The sequence below is a fragment of the Dioszegia hungarica genome (assembly GCF_025882075.1).
Source record: "Dioszegia hungarica strain PDD-24b-2 chromosome Unknown MKK02contig_25, whole genome shotgun sequence".
NCBI lineage: Eukaryota > Fungi > Basidiomycota > Tremellomycetes > Tremellales > Bulleribasidiaceae > Dioszegia > Dioszegia hungarica.
The window spans coordinates 1,696,435-1,712,997 of record NW_026515779.1 but is presented as its reverse complement, the minus strand read 5'-3'; the positions used below and the strand labels follow the sequence as shown (position 1 = coordinate 1,712,997).

Here is a 16,563-nt window from a genome sequence, read left to right as displayed (position 1 = left end):
CAGAGATATACTTTCTCTTATGGTTGGGATCCCCTGACTAGTTGCCACGACTGCTCGGCTGTGTTCAAACATCGACATAAGGTCAGCAGTGTCGTTGACATGCGCAGGGATAAGCGAAATCGACAATCTCAGTATGCATGTCAGTCAAGTATCAGTGGAAAGGATCAGATCAATACGTGGTATCTGCAATATTCATATCTTCATCTATACACTCGCCGACCACTCTTCAGATTCCTTAGACTTTACACTGATTACCTCTCGTAAGCTAGCTTCCCAAGACATCTTCCCTTCCAGCTTTGCCTCCCCGGCTCCTTACTGGCGCGCCTTGGCGTCTTGTTCCCGCTTTGCCTGACGTTCGGCGATGTCCACCCCTACGAGCTACACATATCAGCACCAGTCATCATCCTCCGTGCCGCCAAATGCCAGACCATGATCGTCAGAGCGAAAAGTCCACTCACAATCTTACTAGCCTTCCAAAACTGCACCACATTGATGACCTGCTTGCCCGCGCAAATCGGGAACGTCACACCCGCTACGAGCTGGGGCCACGACACCCGTCCGAGCACGGCCGCCACGCCCGCCGGCAAGCCCAGATCCCGACACATGACGAGCAAAAAGGGGAGGGACTGTGCGATCGAGTGCGTCCAAAACTTGTTGAGGTAGAGGCAAAAGAAGAAGGTTTCGTTTGCAAAGCAGAAGATGAAGAGGGTGATCTTGTTGTTGTAGTAGAGCCAGAGGATGCGGGAGACGTCGGAGGTGACGGTCTTGTGTGAGGTGGAGCCGGTGGCGAGGGATCTGGACTTTAGTTTGGGCTCCGGGGAGCTAGGGATAGTGTGGGGAGGGGTGGCGGGCAGCAGAGCGGTATGAGGAGCGGGAGGCTGTTAGGGGGCGGGACAATGGCACTTACGAGTACATGTGCATGTAGTGCGAGGAGAAGTCGAGGGAGATGAGGAATTGGAATAGGAGCGCCCAGGGTTTATAGGCTATAGCGAGGAAACATAGCAGACAGGCTGTTGTGCACCTGAGATATCAGCTACTGAGCCTTGCTCTGGCGTCCAGCTGTGAGGGGACATACCGATCAGTCACCATATCCAGCACCGCCCCAAACTTGCTTGTCTGATTCAACGCCCGCGCGACCTGCCCATCCGCCACATCGAGGATACACGATGTAAAGTACAACACTGTACAGATCCTCGGGTGGATAGGCATGATGCAGAGGCTGGCGCCGGCGAGGACGACGCGGAGATAGCCGATGAGGTTGGAGGGGAAGAGAAAGACGTTATCTGTGACGCTGACATGTCAGCTCGTGGGCTGGTTGGGGTTGAGGCAGGGCTTACGTGGTAGTTCTGCTGTATGAGCAAGGTTAGTGTTAGTAGGAAAAGAGAGGGGCTCACGCCAAGTCCACAGCGCTGAGACGTCAGCTTTATCTCTGGAAGCACCGGCACGCGAGCTCCTGTGCAGCTCGACGCAGTGGATGCCACCTGGTCTGAACTCACTATTTCGGATGATACACGTCTTCCCTGGGTGGCCTGGTCCGACTTCCCTCCCTGGGCCTCATAGCAGGCGTAAGACCCCCTTCGGGCCCGCCAGACGAGGTATCCAGCGCGGTCGTCATACCTGCTGTACCTGTAGCTGTGGGTTCTGGGGTGGATCTTCGGGATGCGCGTGTTGTAGCTGGCATTTCTGCTTTCTGTGTTGGAGGTGCGGTGAGTGATATGTATATGATAGAGATGTGATGAGGCTGAGATGAAAGTTAGATAGATAGAGAAAGAGGCTGGACATGCTGTGGCTACCTTATGACGAAGGTCGGAATTTAGATTCCGGCGGAGTCCCCACAAATTACGTCAACCCTCCGAAGACCGTGCGTTTGAGAACATGCATCCAGCGCGAACAGCAGCGCGCTGTTGAGAACTCTTTGCTTCCTATATCTCAGCGTAGAGCACTTACAGACAGCCCAGCATGTCCGCCACGCCTACGCGATCATCCACGCTGAATCTATCAGCGCCTACCGCGCCATCACGAAACAATCCCATCTCTCTACGGATCTACAAAGCCCTAGGGACGACATTCGACGATCCCTCCTCGCGCGAGGCGTTAGAGATAGCTGCGAGCTTCTACGCTCCGGCCGATACGAATGGTCCATCACATGGTGAAGAGCTGAATGATGGGCTGGAAAAGCCGCGTCGGACGTTGAAGGGCCAATCGGCAGCTATGGCGCGAAGGTACTTGAAGAGGGACGTGGAGATGAAATTGGCGGAAAGCAGTCAGAGGTTCTTGGATGCTTTTGGGGAAGTGGACCAGGTAAGCTGCAGTCTGCTTCATGTAGTGAGGTGGTCAGAGCTGATAGCGAAGAAATTGCAAGTCCTACGTGGACATATGCTAGAGATGCAGGCGAGGTGTGATCAGGTGGAAGCGGAGCTGGAACAGGCGAATAGCGGGACAAAGTATCTGCTGGAACGAGCTGAAGGGCTGCGTGCTCAGCGGTATGTCCCAGAATCTCATCTGTCTAAGTACCTGCTGATCACCCAGTGACTCTGCCCAACTCCGAGCCAAGATCATCTCCCTATTCATACAACGCTTCACCCTTTCCCCGGCCGAGCTCGAATGCCTCACTTCGCGCGAAATAGCGGTCGGTAAACCGGTATTCAGCGCTTTGGACAGGGTCCAAGCGATCCGGAGAGACTGTAGGGCGCTTTTAGGCGGAGAAGAAGGGAAAGAACAGGCAGGGTGAGCCGTCTCTGCTGCCACGTCTGCCTCGACGTCATACTTGAGCTCAGCTGACGATACAGGCTTGATATCATGCAGTCTACCTCGGAACAGATGGAAGCGGGGTACAAGAAGATCTATCGATGGTGTCAGTTCGAACTGCGGCAGTATACCCGTGAAGGGCAATTGGACGTTTCGCCGACTATGCGAGAGGCGATGTTGCGTCTTAGGGAACGGTCTTCGATGTTTAGGTATGACCTCTTCCCCTCCTTCCCTCTCTTTCTCTACCTCATCCTTGACCGATACTGAATGCATAGCGATGTCATCCAGACCCTCACCCATACACGTGCCTCATCGCTTCTCCAAGCCCTCCTGGACGCCTTGACCCGGGGCGGGCCGAACGGCCTCCCCCGCCCGATCGAGATCCACGCACACGACCCGATTCGGTATGTCGGGGACATGCTCGCGTGGGTACATCAAGCGACGGCGAGCGAGCACGAGTTCTTGGAGAGCCTGTTTGGGGTGGAACAGGGTAAGAGGATGGTAGGTGAAGTCAGAGGGCAGGGGCGGGGGAAGGGGCAGCGGGGTGTAGGGGGAGTTTCGAAGGAGAAGGAGAGGAATGTGGAGGGGGAGGAGGGGCAAGGGCGAGGAGAGGGCAAGGACTCGTTTGATCTAGGCGGGGAAGAGAGGAATGTGGCGGCGGAATCGGAGGAGCTTGTGCGGGAGTGTCTGGACAAAGATCTGGAAGGGCTAGGACGGCCATTAAAGGTGAGTCGACCGCCAAGAAACGAATAGTGATTCTTGGGACATAGCTGAAATGGTAGCTTCGCATCCAGCAGACGATCAAGTCGCAAGAGGGGATCATCATGACTTATCGGATTGCGAACCTCCTCCAGTTCTACTTGGTGACTATGAAGCGGACGATAGGTGATCAAGCGTTGCTTTGTCGGACGCTGCAAGATTGAGTTGACTCGATCGAGTAATCGTTGGATGTTCGGCTGATGGTTCAGAATCTACGATTCAAGCCAGTCGTCTTTCCTCGAGATGCTTGACGCCCAAGGCAGGAGTCTCCTTCGATTCCTACACGTAAGTCCACCCCATACACCTCTCTTCCACTCCTGTAAGAGCAAGAGCTGACCCCTTAGCCCCCCGACGCTACCCTCACGCCACCCCTCGCGCTGCGCGAATCGACCCACACCCTTCGAGAGATCATATCGACATATGAAACGTCCCTCGTGGACGCCTCGGACCGCGAGCAGGGCTTTGGGGATATTCTGAAAAGAGCGGTGAATCCCGCGGTGGAGATGTGTGAGAGGATGGCGGAGATGCGGAGGCAGAGTCAGAGTCAGCAGGGGCAAGGCGGAGAAGAAGGGAAAGGGGATTGGGAGCGGGATATCTTCTTGATTAATTGTTTGAACTATCTGCTTGTGAGTCACCGGTGTGGGCGGGAGGTGCTGGCTGCTGGCGCTTGATGAGGGGCCCGCGAAAGCGAGTCAGATTCAGAGCTGACCGAATAGCACGCATTGGAGGGGTATGAATCGACCGAGGAACGCGCGAGGGCGCTGGAAGAGCAGATTGGGCGACATGTGGAGAGTATGACGTTTGAGCATGTGAGTCAGGTTCTTAAGACAGGTTTATAGAGTGAGTGGACGTAGCTGATATGGTAGCATGGGAAATTACTGGAGCAGTGTGGACTGGCACCGATTATGCGGGCGGTGAGGACTCGACCTGCGGATGTGAGTCGTGTCTCTTCTTTCCCCTCACTCCCTGTCTGCCCTCTTCCCAGCCACCCAGCCACCTACCGGAGTGGTATGATCACGACCCGAATTGCTCACTACGTTCCGGGATCACTAGCTGACGCCCCACAGACCCCCCTCTCCCGCCTCCCCTCCACCTCCCCCAAATCCCTCTCTTCCGCCCTCGCCCAATTTTCCTTGTTTCTCAACTCGCTCGACGTCCTCTCGTCCCCGCGCCTCGCCCTGCTCACGTCGGGCGCACTGGCAGAGACGATCCACCGGCAGGCGCTTGCCAAGATTAGTGAAGCGTATGGCGAGGTGTGCGATCTGGTACTGGACAAAAAGGAGGGATATGAGTTTGGGGAGACGATGGTTAGGAGAGATAGGGGGGAGGTGGCCGTGGCGCTGGGGGTGGGGGAGGGGATGTAGAAGCGGGAACGAAGTGAGATGATGTGTGAAGATACTCGGAATGCATATGCGTATGTACGATGAGCTATGAACAGAGGAACGATGAAGATGGCGACGATAGCTAGTAAGAGCTCCGACTACGTCTACCAACAGTGCGGCTGACCACACGTGCACCCGTCACCGCTTGTGTCGGTAGGGCGGGAAATGACCATCGGCTCCTCGCTCGTCTCTGCCGTCTTGATCAGAGTAGTGGTCACTTCAACCGGTCCCCTTGACGTCGACGGCTTCCCCCAGGCATCGGCACCGGTGGCAACCCGGCTGTCGTCCGTCTTCCCCGCCTCGCTGCCTTCAGCCGCCGGCGCACGGATTGTGCCCTCGGTCAGCTTGGCGATCTGGTTCCTGACATCCACCGGGAGCTCATAGCGAGAGGTCACCTGGTCAACGACGCTTTGGGTTCGTACCGTTCCCTACGAGCCGTACCCTTGCTGTGGGAAGTACAGCCGCCGCTGCTCCTTCGACTCAATGGAGTCCTGGTCGTGGGTCGCATTGTGGTACTGGAAGAAGACTCTGTCTCCGGCGCTTCGATCAGGCCGAGACGAAGCGGTGTCAGACTCGGCAGTGGGGGGAGCAGCCGTGGTCTGGTCAGGCTTGGGAGGGGTATTGGGAAGAGCAGGCATGATGGAGAGCACAGTGATTGTATCGTGGAAGTGAAAGTGGCAGTGGAAGTATTAGGGTAAGGTCTGGTGATGGAGAGGCCGGAGGAACGTATATGTAAGAAAGAGAGGGAAGAGGTGGGCGGGGGTGCGCATTTCTGCCCCGACGAGAGGGAGGGTGGCGAGCGCAGGGTGGCGAATATTGCTATCCTTTGAAGAGGCATAGGTCTAAAGCTCTCTTACACGTTGCAGCTGCAGGCGCACATCCATTGATGCCCATATGTGATGGGGCCATCGTTGGTAAGCTAGCGGCTCATAGGCGGCTACGACGCTGCTGCGTCCTCGGGCGATGGACTTCATGGGCGAGTCCAGGGCATGGGTGCCATTGCAGCACTTACAGTGGAGTCAGATATCCGTCACCTGGGGAAGGAAATGCATGTGTATCATACGGTGATGATTGACTGGCTACCACTGCTCGACCGCCGGCTCATATCCCCACCATCCTCAGCATGCGTTCGTACGTGCGCCGCCGCAAAGTCTTCGCGCTCTCCGCGGAGCTCTCATCCGCCTTCTGGCTCTCCGCATTGGACGCCACTCCCTCGTTCCAGGTCGTGGTCACACCCGACCTCGCTGCGTTGGGAGCGAAGAAATCGGCGAGCCGTATGCAGTACTCTGTCCCGAGTTCGTCCATCGTCTCTTCGATCTTCCGTCGCATGTCTGCCTCCTTTGGGTCGTCCGATTGCTGTCCCGACAGCCTGAGCGCCCCGTCACGGTCACGGTGGAAGTAGAGGCGTTCCACATTCTCCATGCCTGAATCGCCAAAAATGATTTGACTGGCGGACTGGGTCGGCGTATGGATGGCGCCGGAATCCGTCAGAGTCGACTCATCGGGCCGGGCTGGGGTGTCGGTAGGGACAGACATGGTAGGGTGCGAGGTCAGTGTGATGTGGTCGCTGAAGTGGAACTGCCAGTGAGAGACAGAAGTCTGGCGGATGCGAAGGGGAGAAGGTGTATGTAAGGTAGAGGCCGAAGGAGGGGGCGGGGGCGTGCTCATACACTACGACGAGGGCGGGTGGCGAGGGCGGCGAGTATCATCCTTTGATGAGGCACAGCTTTGGTCTCTTGCGCGTTTCATGCGCTCGTCCGTTGATGGATGTCAGTAATCACGCCTTGACATAGATGCTGGTAAGGTTGAAAGGCTGCTAGCCCTCAGTGGGATTACGGGGGACAGCGGCGGTGGATCGGGGTACGAGGGACAAGAGTCAGCCCATGAGGACCAGTCGTCAGAGGCGTTTTCAGGCCTGAGCTGCAAATGAATGTCATACTAAACCATGGCATGATCGGCTCTGATCAATCATACATATGAGATATCTGAAAGGTATGATGAAGCATTGGTATTGAGTGGCGGAAAACTTCGTTCCGACTACTTGCCCGAACCATAACCCCCGGCCCCTACCCATGCAGTCATGCTCGCGGTCAAGTCGCGACCCGCCTGAGAATCATCGCCCCCGGGCATGAGAGGCCGACGCGTGCCTCCGGTGCTCGCCACGGTGGAGGCATTGCTCGCCGTCGTGGGTATGGTACTGGCGTTGCCGTCCGACGAAGAGGTGTTGGAGGTGTTGTCGTTAGTAGCGGCAGGCATGATGTCGATCGAGTACTGTGATGGAATGAAAATGGGTCAGGTATATGTGATTGTGTGTGAGGACAGGTAGATAGATGTACGAAAGGTGGGGAACAGAAGGGAGGGGCCCGCTTGTATACCTCGCGCAGGGGGCCGGGAGGCGCGGCCGGCGATCGAGGGTGGCCATGATAGCCTTTGATGAGGCACAGCTCTGGTGCTTTCTTACGCGTGTCCGGCGGAGATCCATTGATGACGGTCTGCCCGACACCTGAGCCGCGTGGCAGCTTTGAGCTGCTAGACCACATCCCAATTGGTGCTTAGCGCTGAGGTCTGCTGCTAAAGCTGACTCCAAATTCCCCTTTTACCGCTGCCATATTCAGTCGTCTTGCCTTCGCAAGCGTCTGCCAACCACGAGGGTACTGTCTGGTCCCAAAGGAAAGGTACGGAAAGAGCATCAACTCATACACTTCACTAGACATAGGGTTTTGCTCCCTGAAAGGAGACTAGGCTTCTTCGCAGACGTCTCGTTCTGTCCGTGCCACGCAACCATCTTCGTCTCGGCACCATCACCAAACGATGTGGCAGATGAGTGGGGCGGATAGCCATGCCGAGCTTGTGTGGCCAGGAACAAGCTCATATGAAACGCCACACTCAGGGTGTTGCGTTTCAGATAGAGTTCGCGCTATACCCGGATGCACACACCTCGACACACCGCGCTGAAGCACTGAGGAAGACTGAGGATCCAACTGACAGCGGTGGCCATAAACACCATACTTCCTTTCTCACGTATCCCCTCGACGTGATTGAAACGCAAAGCCACGAAGTCCCGGACCATGGCCGACAGTAGCAGCGAGACCAGCCGCACGGACCTCGACTTTGGCTGGGTCTCCGACTTGCCAACCTACACCGGTCTTTTGCCCGTCAATCGTATGTTTACCTTCCTTCACCCATATCAGACCTCTCGCCCAATCACTGACAGACAGCGTCATCCCTCCTACCCCGCTTCTCCCTCTTCTCCCTCTTTCGCTCATCCCGCCCATCTCTTCCGCGGGAAGATCAACTTGAACCCCTCTTCTCGCGCTCCAGCACTCAACCTATATCCATCGGCGAGGCGACGAAGGGCCTCACGGCGCTCTCGGAGTATATCGCGTCGCTCAAGACTGCATGTGTCGATGTTACGGAGGATCGGGCGGAGGAAGCAGAGGGATGGGTGTTGCAAGCGATGGAGGGGTATCTGGTCGCTATCTCCGTTGTCGCCCGGGCAATGTTCGCAGCGGACGGAACGGACACGACTGGACTTAGCGGGACAATCTCTCAATCTCTACGCGGTCTCTTCACCATCCACGCCCACTACATCGGAGGCACGTCCTCAGCCATCACGGCTGCCCTCGACAGAATTGTCTCCAACCTGCTCGCTGCTCCGCATATCCAGCCGGAGGGCGACGACACCTCCAATCACCTCGTGCCCATCTTCGTCCAAACGCGGGAAATCATCAGTCATCTTCAGCACGCGGCTAGGGCAAGCCACGTCAAGGCCGCGGTGGTGCTGTCAAGCGAGGATGAAGCGGGGAAATGGGAGTCAAGGGCGGAGGAGCGGATGGAATGGCTCCGGCTGTTCGCGGACCACGTGCGCGGACTGGGCGGTCTGCCGGCCATGGTCAAAGAGGAAGAGCCGAAGGGCAAGGCGAAGAAAGTGACTAAGAAAGCTACGAAGCTGGCGGAGCAGGAGGCGCAGGAACGACCGATGCGGATCGGGATTGAGGCGGACCTGCTACGGTGCGATCTGGCGATCAGTATGGCGACTGCAAAGATTGGGGAGGTGAAGCGGCGTGCTAGGGCAGGATTGTCTGCTGTGCAAGTAGGAGTGGATGTGGTGAAGGAGGAGGTGGTCAAAGAGGAGGTGGCGGTCAGGGACAAGAAACCGGTGTTGAACAGGAGGCGACGGGCGTTGACGGATGAGTCGGACCTGGGGACCATCGTGGATCAGGACGAATGGCTGGCGGATGCACCGGCGGCGAAGCTAGACTCAGCTGGGGAATCAGGGAGGAGGTGGGAGGACGATGTCGATGTGGGGTTGTGGGAAACGCTCGGTAAGGTCAGAGCCATTCTTGAAGGGAAGCACGCCGAGGTGCTCGTTGCCCGGATCGACCGGTCGGACTGGCTGGACGATCCCAGCCCACCCGATCCTCGCGGTTCTGTATCGCCATACGAACCACCTCGGACGGACACAGCGGAGTCGGAATCGGACGGATCTGCCTCGCCTTCCTCGTCGTCCGAGAGCGATAGCGACGAGTCGGAGGACGACCTCTCCCACTCGTGTCCCCTCCGAACTCTCTTCCGCCTGCATGACCGATACGAAGAACAACGACTGGCCGTATGGCTATCACTTCAAAACGAGCAGAGGGGCAAGATGGGCGCCTACATGAGAGGCGTGGAGGGTAGGGTCGGATCAGCATGGGATGCGGTGGGACTGAGGCTCTTGATGGAATTTGACGCGTGAGTCCAGCTGCGTCTCCTCCTTCCGCCATGCGAAGATCAAAGCTGATATCTAAGGGACACACTTGAGGCGTATGGGCTGAGCCCGGACAAGCACGATAAATGGGTGGAGCTAGCCTCAAGGCGGAATACCAAGAAGATCAAGAAGGGCCGGAAGACTGTTTGATGTTGGGGGAGTGAGTCTATCCGGTACGCGTCGATATCATGGAGACGCGCTGATCGCGCAGATTGGAGGAGACTGTACACGAGATATGCCTATCATAATGTCCTATCAAATGTAAAGTATATGCTGTCTACCGCAATTGTCCGAAAACCACTAATGTACACCACTACCTTACACTACTCGCTAGCTAAGCCACGACCTACAACAACCCCTCCGAGTCATCAGTCCCTTGCGACCCTCTCCCCGTCCAGCTCCTCTGCGGCTCTGCCCACTCATATCCCCTTGCGCTCGCTTTGCTCCGCACGCTCCCCTGCTCACTCCCATACGCGTCCGCACCGTACGTCTGTCCCGGCGCTAAGTATCTCCCCAAGTCCGCCTGCTCTGCGCCGCCTCCACCGCCTCCACCGCCATAGACGTTGTATGCTGGGGAAGAATAGGCGTATCCTCCGGCCTGGCCGCTTGGCTGAAGATTCTCGTATGGATCTACCGACGGCGCAACCTGAGTTCTGGGAGCGGTAGCCCGAGGCCCGGCTGGTCTGCGCGAGGCGAGGGCAGCCTCGATCGTAGTAGCGGTGGTACTGACCGACGAAGCCGACAGATTGCGCTGCAGCCCCGCAGAGGGTCGGGAAGGGGGCGAGAACGACACCTCCAATCTCGGGGGAGACTGCCATCCGAATCCGGTCGAACCGGCCTCGTGCATGGGAGGAGGAGAAGCGCCGAAAGGCCGACGGGTAATGTACGTCGTGCCTCCGAGCGCAGGAGTGGTGGCGGTGGGCTTATCGATGATGTCGTCAGATGCAGACCGGACGGGCCTTGCACCCAGAGCAGCAGTGTAGGACCGGCGTTTCCGGACGACCTTGTCGGCCGCTTCTACTTCTTGCGCAGGCGCAGAGTTCCGGTTGCCACCATTGTTGCTCTCGCGCCTGACCACCTCCCCACCTGCGTGCGTCGGGATTGACGCAACCCGCTCCCGCTCGTACCCCGTACCGACCGAACCGCGGGGAACAAGCCCCGACCCGGCCCTCTCCCTCTCATACCCTCCGACTGACCCCCTGACCTGCCCAGACCCCTGTCTCTCCCGTTCGTACCCCTGCCCACCGCCCTGCCCCGACGCGGCACTAGCCACGCTAAACTTTCTCAACGCCTCATCCCGCGCCTCGAGCTGCTTCAGCCGGCTCTGCATCCCGCTCGGCATAGGCGCGTGGCTCGAGTGACTCGTCCCTGACGGCGACGTCGGACGGGACCGACCATGTTGTGCGTGGGAGGCATATGTTTCGTCCTCGTGCGAGTAGACACTGTGGTCTCCTGCCGAGATTGCCTTGCCCGATTCTTTGCGCGAGGCTTTCCCGCGAGGAGATTCGGCGTGCGGATCGGGAGCAGAGAATGACGTTCGGGCGAATGCGACCTGGGTGTGGAGGTGATGGGGAGCGGGAAGCCAGTTGGGGTCGAGAACAGGATTGAAGGTGGTTGATTTAGCGGGATCGGAAGGGAGAGGTTTGTCCGCTCCGCCAGAGAGACGGGATCCTGCGGGGTCGTGCAGTATAACAGCCTCCATGCCTGCCGGATTGGAAGCGATGGGAGGACTCTCCAACCCGTGTCCCTCGGAAGAGCCCGAATCGCTCGCGACGGACGGCGCGAGCTGTGGGAGCTCCTCGCTGGGTGGGCGGACTCGGACCTGGTTTCGCAGTTGACTGGACTGAGCCGAGAGCTGGCGCTGCATTGGCTCGGAGGGTGGTGGGTCCGGGAACCCAGAACGGGGACTTGGACCGGGGGACAGGCTGTAGGTGTTCCCGCCACGGGGCGATTGGCTGACCTCGCGGTCCCGGTTAGGTCCGGGGGCGTTGAAGGAGAAGGAAGGACGATTGGCGAATACACGACCGATAGAAGAGGGGGCGAGGGTGGTAGTGTCTCGTAGAGGAGAGGGAGCGACAGGTGTAGAAGAACTTTCGCGCCGAGGCATCAGACCCTGGATGTTGGGCGCGGACGAGTACCGTGTACCCATCTTTGGCGATATACCCGCTGACTCGGCAGCAGCGCTTGCCCGTTTCTCCGGCGAAGGAGTATGCGAGAACTTCCTCCCTCCTCCGCCAGCCATCCCGAACGGCGCGGAGCCAGACCGAGGGATATTGAGTGCCCGAGTAGGCGACAGCTTGTCCTCGTCCGTATCTCCCTCTACCCCATCGTCGTCCTGACGGTACCTCATCGTCCGACTCGGAGTCTTTATCGACAAGTTCCGCTTGACCGCCTCCGTCACCTGCCCCACCTCCGAGTCCTGCTCGCTGACCGCCGAAGCCGCGAACGAGCCATACAGCGAGCGCGTCTGCTGAATGTGTGCCTCGCGCTCACTGTCCACCGACCGGATGAGCATCGTATCCAGTGCCGAGCCAGAGCGGGACGGGACGCGGAGCGAGGACGCCGTGTTGCCCGTCCCAGAGGTGGAGTTGAGCGAGCCGAGCAAAGCGGGATCGGGAGAGCGCTCAATCTCGTCGCTGTATTCGAAAGCGTCTTCGCTGGGGTCGCCCGCTTCGGCATGACTTGGGAGGGTCATACGGAGGGTATCGTCCTCGTGCGGAGCGACCAGATCCTCCAGGACGGTCTCGTTGCCCACTTGTGTGTCCTCCTCCTCGGGCTCTTCTTCCTCCGGGATGACCTCGTGGCTCCGCCGATGCTCCGTCCGGCTCTGACGTTGAGCCGAGGTACCGGTGATGGGCGGAGCGAGCCGTACTTCAGCTTCCGGGTCCACTGCGCGGAGCTCATGGTCCGCGTACCCTCCTCCGCCCTCGTGCTCCTCCCCTGACCCTGAGCCCGACGCCGACCCATAATGATGGTCATCCGACGATCCTCTCGTAGACGCCAACGCCTCCTGCTCCTCGGCAATAGTGAGCCGTTCGAGCCGGCGCATCTCGTCCGCCTCCTCAGCCTTGGAGCTGCGCCGCGTCCTCCCGCTCCCGATGGTAGGTACAGGCGCCGGGCTTCCTACGCTCCGACTACGCATACTGGGCGTCTCGCCCAGCACCTTGAAGCCCTCCTCGTATGGCGTCTCGGTAGGGAACCACGTACCCGTGGGCGGAGTTTCGCGAGTAGGGGAGAGGAGGTCGTCCCGATCTTGATGCATGTAGTCGTCTGCTTCCCGCTCCGCCGCACGAGTGAGGGCCGCGAGTGACATCTTGCGTCCCTCGCGCCGAGCAGCAGCAAGGAGGAGCCGGTCCGCCTCGACGTCGATATCGATCTCCTCGTCTTCATCTTCCTCTGACAGGGGGTGATCCTGCTGACTAGACCGAGCGGAGAGATACGACATCATACGCTGGCCTTTTGGACGCATCATCCCAGCGCCAATTCCGCCAGGCATGGGGAGGGAAGCCCGGTTCGCCCATCCGCCAAGGGGCGTACCGTGGCCATGGCCGTGGCTTTGACCAAAGACGTCCGGCGTATTATACTCGCTAATAGTGGAGATAGGGCGTGGTTGACGACTCCGAGCATGCTCCGGGTAATTGGCAGCCGCCTCGGCGTCCGCGCGTGCCCGACCGGCAGAGAGGAGCGCGTCGATATGTAGTGTAGTAGAGCTGGCACGAGCAGGTCCTTCTCCAGAATGAAGGGAGGCCGACCCGTCTTGGCTATGGGCGCCATACGGGCCGCCCGCGGTCGACGCGACGGGGTGCGAGGCGTATTGGCCGATAGGTACCGCCTGGGCGTTTCGTACACCGAAGCGGGCGCCGTCTCCGGGCATGGGCGGTGGATCGATGCTCAGGAAATTGATGAGGGTGACGGGGACGTCGACGAAGAGGTTCGTGCTCGAGTTGGCGGTGAGGCGGAGGGTATATGTGACCTCCACCAAGCGCGAGCGAGGGATGGTAAGGAGACCGTTCTGACTATCAGCTACTACTCGTGTATCTGACCGAGGGAGGACTTACAGGTATGAGCAAGCTCAGATCCCAGCCGCCCATCTCTCCAGCTTCTACGCCAGTCCACCAGTTCTTGCCCGTGACCCTTCCCCCTCCATGATCCTGCTCATCCGCCATGATGCTTTCCTCTGCAACTTTGCGCCGGAAGGTACTAGCGATCCCGAGCGCCTCGTCTGCATTGGGGATGCCATCCTTGTCCGTCGAAACAGCAGCGGTATCATTATCCGGTAGGAAAGTCTGGACCGTCTGCAGCAGAGCCAGAGTAAGACGTTTGATCTACTCATCAGCTCGCCACACACTCTCAGGAGGGTTGCGACCTACCCGCTTGCTCGACTCATTCCTCACGCCAACTTCACACCACACTCTTTGCCCACTAACCCAAACATCCCTCCCTAACGCCACCCGCAGCTCCACCACTCCCTTCGCTCCGCCCAAACTCCACCCCAATCCTCTCCTCTCGACCACCTCCACCATCTCCTCACACGGCGCCAATACGATTCCCGGGTTGAGGTACGGCAGAATGACAATCGGGCGGTAAAAGTGCGCAATTGACCGTTTGCCCGTTTTGGGGTGTAAGAGCTTGACCGAGCCGACGACGACGTAGCGCACCGAAGGGCCTTTCGGGCTAGGCGAGGTATATGCGCCTTTGGCGCCCCCGGCGAGAGGGAGGCGCATGCAGAAGGGGATAAAGTGCGTCCCGGGGCTGACTTCGCGAAACCCGTCGTTATCGGGATGAGAAGCGAACAGGGAGGATACGGGCCCGTTTGGGATCGGCGGGTGCGCAAAGAGGGGAAGGGGGTGGGGGTGGTGGTAGAAGATATGTCTGGATTGGGGGGAGATATCTGCTTGTCAGCTGAAATCCCAATGTAGACCATGAAGAAGACATACCTTCATAGCCCACAACTCTCACTTTCCCACCTCCTACTCGAAGACCTTCGCTTTTACTCCCATTGACGCGGATCTCCATCCTCCCCCTGACTTCTCCGCCCTCGACGACACACTCCCGCTCAAGCACCACATCGACCTCGACCCTTGCTCGCCGCTTCCTTGCCGCTTCCAGCTTGACCTTCTCCGCTCCTGCCCCTCCGGTCGCTTTCCACGCCTCGAGTTCTGGCGGGGGAAGTAGCTTGCCCTGGCTGAGCCGGCGCGACTTGTTGCCGAGCATGATCCCCAGCTCGGTGCTGGCCCGCTGACCGCCCGATCCGGGATGTAGGAGCGTGCCATACCGCGCTAACGTAGCCCCTTCGGAGAGTGACCGGACGTGCGGCGGCCGGTGATGTTGGTGCGTTTCGGTACTGTAGCTCCATGGACGCGCCTTGAGATCCTCGTCGTCCTGCATCGTCAAGCGCGGTTGAGGGTGCTGGGGGTGCTGAGCGAGACTCCCGACGGGAGGGGTGGACGCGATGGAATTGGCGGACCAGATCCCGTCCGCCGAGTACGCGAGCATCTTGCCTCCTTTCTCGGCGACGAAGAGGGCATGGTTTTGCGAGTGGATGCCGGTAGAGGGGTCCGATATCCGCTTGGGATCGGCAGAGTACCGCAGTTCCGGGCCGTCCGGGTAAAACCCGTTGGGAGGTTGCGACTGGGACCGGGCGAGTGCGGCGGAGGGAGGAGGGTGGTGAGATGAGGGACGGTATGAGGAGTCGGGGCGGTATGGGGGATCAGGGAAGGAGGTGGGCATGAAGTGGTGGCCGGAGTCAGAAGGGCTGGGCTCGTGTGTCTGAGGAGAGAGAGCCGCGTGGGCCGAGATGGTCGAGACGGTGTGACTCCGCTCGCGAGAGGGACGCCGTTCAGGCTGAGTCGCCTCCTCTGCTTCCTCCCGTTCCCCATCGTCTCCCGATAGAGGCTGGTACTTTCCCCCCGAAATCGTCTCGTGTCCCCGAGCCGAGAGACGACGGAGCAGCTCTGAGCTCCGACTCTTCTTTATCCGACTCCCGATAGTGCTCGCCGACGCATTAGACAAGTTCCGCCTCAGGTTGCTGTCCGCTGATTCTCCCCGATGATTCTCGGGGCGACTGCCGCTGCCGCTGCCGATCGAGCCATCCTGCCGATCCTCAGGACGAGACCTCAGAGGCGACGACCGAGTAGGGGATGGAGCGAGCGCCGAGAATGACGCAAAGCCCTTGGAGCTTGCCCCGCGATGATGTGTTGGCCGGAGAGCTACCTTGGGCTGGTAGTGGTTGGATCCGGATGCCTTGGAGGGGGACGCTTGTTGTTGGTATGCCCGTGGAGAGGGGAGAGGGCGGCTGGGGGAGGTGGGAGGGGAGACGATAAAGTCTGTACTAACTTGGGTGGTGGACACCGATGGCGGCGAGAGGGAGGCGTTGCTGATGCCCAGCCCGGACCCGGTAGATAGGCGGTGGACGAGCTGAGATGTTGACATTTCCGCAGATCGGTCCGACATTTCCGCAAGCGTAGGGAGAAGAGGACGCTCAAAGAGCTATGCGTAGGGCGAGCGCCGATGGCGGTCGTGAAACGACTAGGGCTGCTGCAGTAGGAGGAGTATGAGGTGGTGAGAAAGATCAGACAAGGTGCTGAGGAAGAGTTTGCTTTCTCCAATGGCATCTGCCAAGGTCAAAGTCAGTCGCCCGAGAGCCGGGCTTGTCACCACGTCATGCATCTCCTCTTCCTTCCGAGCTGTTCCTCCGATGTGCCGATGTGCGCAGGCATGATATAGCCCGCTGGATGGTCAATATCTCGGGAGTGAAAGAGGTTGCTTGTCGGATGGGACAAGCTTAAAGACGTCGATCTGTTTGGTTCCGCCTGTGGCTTTCCAACGGAAGCGAGACTTGACGTCACGTGATCAGATGATTACGTACAAGACATCTGATTTCGAGATTTTGGATTCGAGCTCGTCGGTGCTGCAACTGGAGAAGGT

General features: G+C 59.0%; 4 protein-coding genes across 4 annotated transcripts; 2 read left to right on the top strand and 2 right to left on the bottom strand.

Annotated features, from left to right (window-relative positions):
* Nucleotides 1-312: 312 nt before the first annotated feature.
* Nucleotides 313-1,681, bottom strand: MKK02DRAFT_30573 (CDP-alcohol phosphatidyltransferase-domain-containing protein; the record flags this gene model as incomplete). The annotated part of the gene is made up of 6 exons (XM_053088081.1): nucleotides 313-378; nucleotides 459-795; nucleotides 908-1,021; nucleotides 1,076-1,291; nucleotides 1,395-1,409; nucleotides 1,497-1,681. 6 exons carry the CDS (start codon nucleotides 1,679-1,681, stop codon nucleotides 313-315), a joined length of 933 nt encoding a protein of 310 aa, XP_052942621.1.
* A 278-nt stretch (nucleotides 1,682-1,959) lies between these two features.
* Nucleotides 1,960-4,871, top strand: MKK02DRAFT_41156 (oligomeric Golgi complex subunit 6; the record flags this gene model as incomplete). The annotated part of the gene is made up of 11 exons (XM_053091464.1): nucleotides 1,960-2,301; nucleotides 2,353-2,483; nucleotides 2,530-2,727; nucleotides 2,790-2,957; nucleotides 3,024-3,474; nucleotides 3,531-3,643; nucleotides 3,717-3,792; nucleotides 3,852-4,133; nucleotides 4,224-4,316; nucleotides 4,374-4,442; nucleotides 4,575-4,871. 11 exons carry the CDS (start codon nucleotides 1,960-1,962, stop codon nucleotides 4,869-4,871), a joined length of 2,220 nt encoding a protein of 739 aa, XP_052942620.1.
* Nucleotides 4,872-7,957: 3,086 nt separating this feature from the next.
* Nucleotides 7,958-9,786, top strand: MKK02DRAFT_41153 (uncharacterized protein; the record flags this gene model as incomplete). The annotated part of the gene is made up of 3 exons (XM_053091463.1): nucleotides 7,958-8,051; nucleotides 8,108-9,620; nucleotides 9,678-9,786. 3 exons carry the CDS (start codon nucleotides 7,958-7,960, stop codon nucleotides 9,784-9,786), a joined length of 1,716 nt encoding a protein of 571 aa, XP_052942619.1.
* A 196-nt stretch (nucleotides 9,787-9,982) lies between these two features.
* MKK02DRAFT_41152 (uncharacterized protein) lies at nucleotides 9,983-16,089 on the bottom strand (the record flags this gene model as incomplete). The annotated part of the gene is made up of 4 exons (XM_053091462.1): nucleotides 9,983-13,648; nucleotides 13,695-13,961; nucleotides 14,007-14,527; nucleotides 14,574-16,089. 4 exons carry the CDS (start codon nucleotides 16,087-16,089, stop codon nucleotides 9,983-9,985), a joined length of 5,970 nt encoding a protein of 1,989 aa, XP_052942618.1.
* Nucleotides 16,090-16,563: the final 474 nt, after the last annotated feature.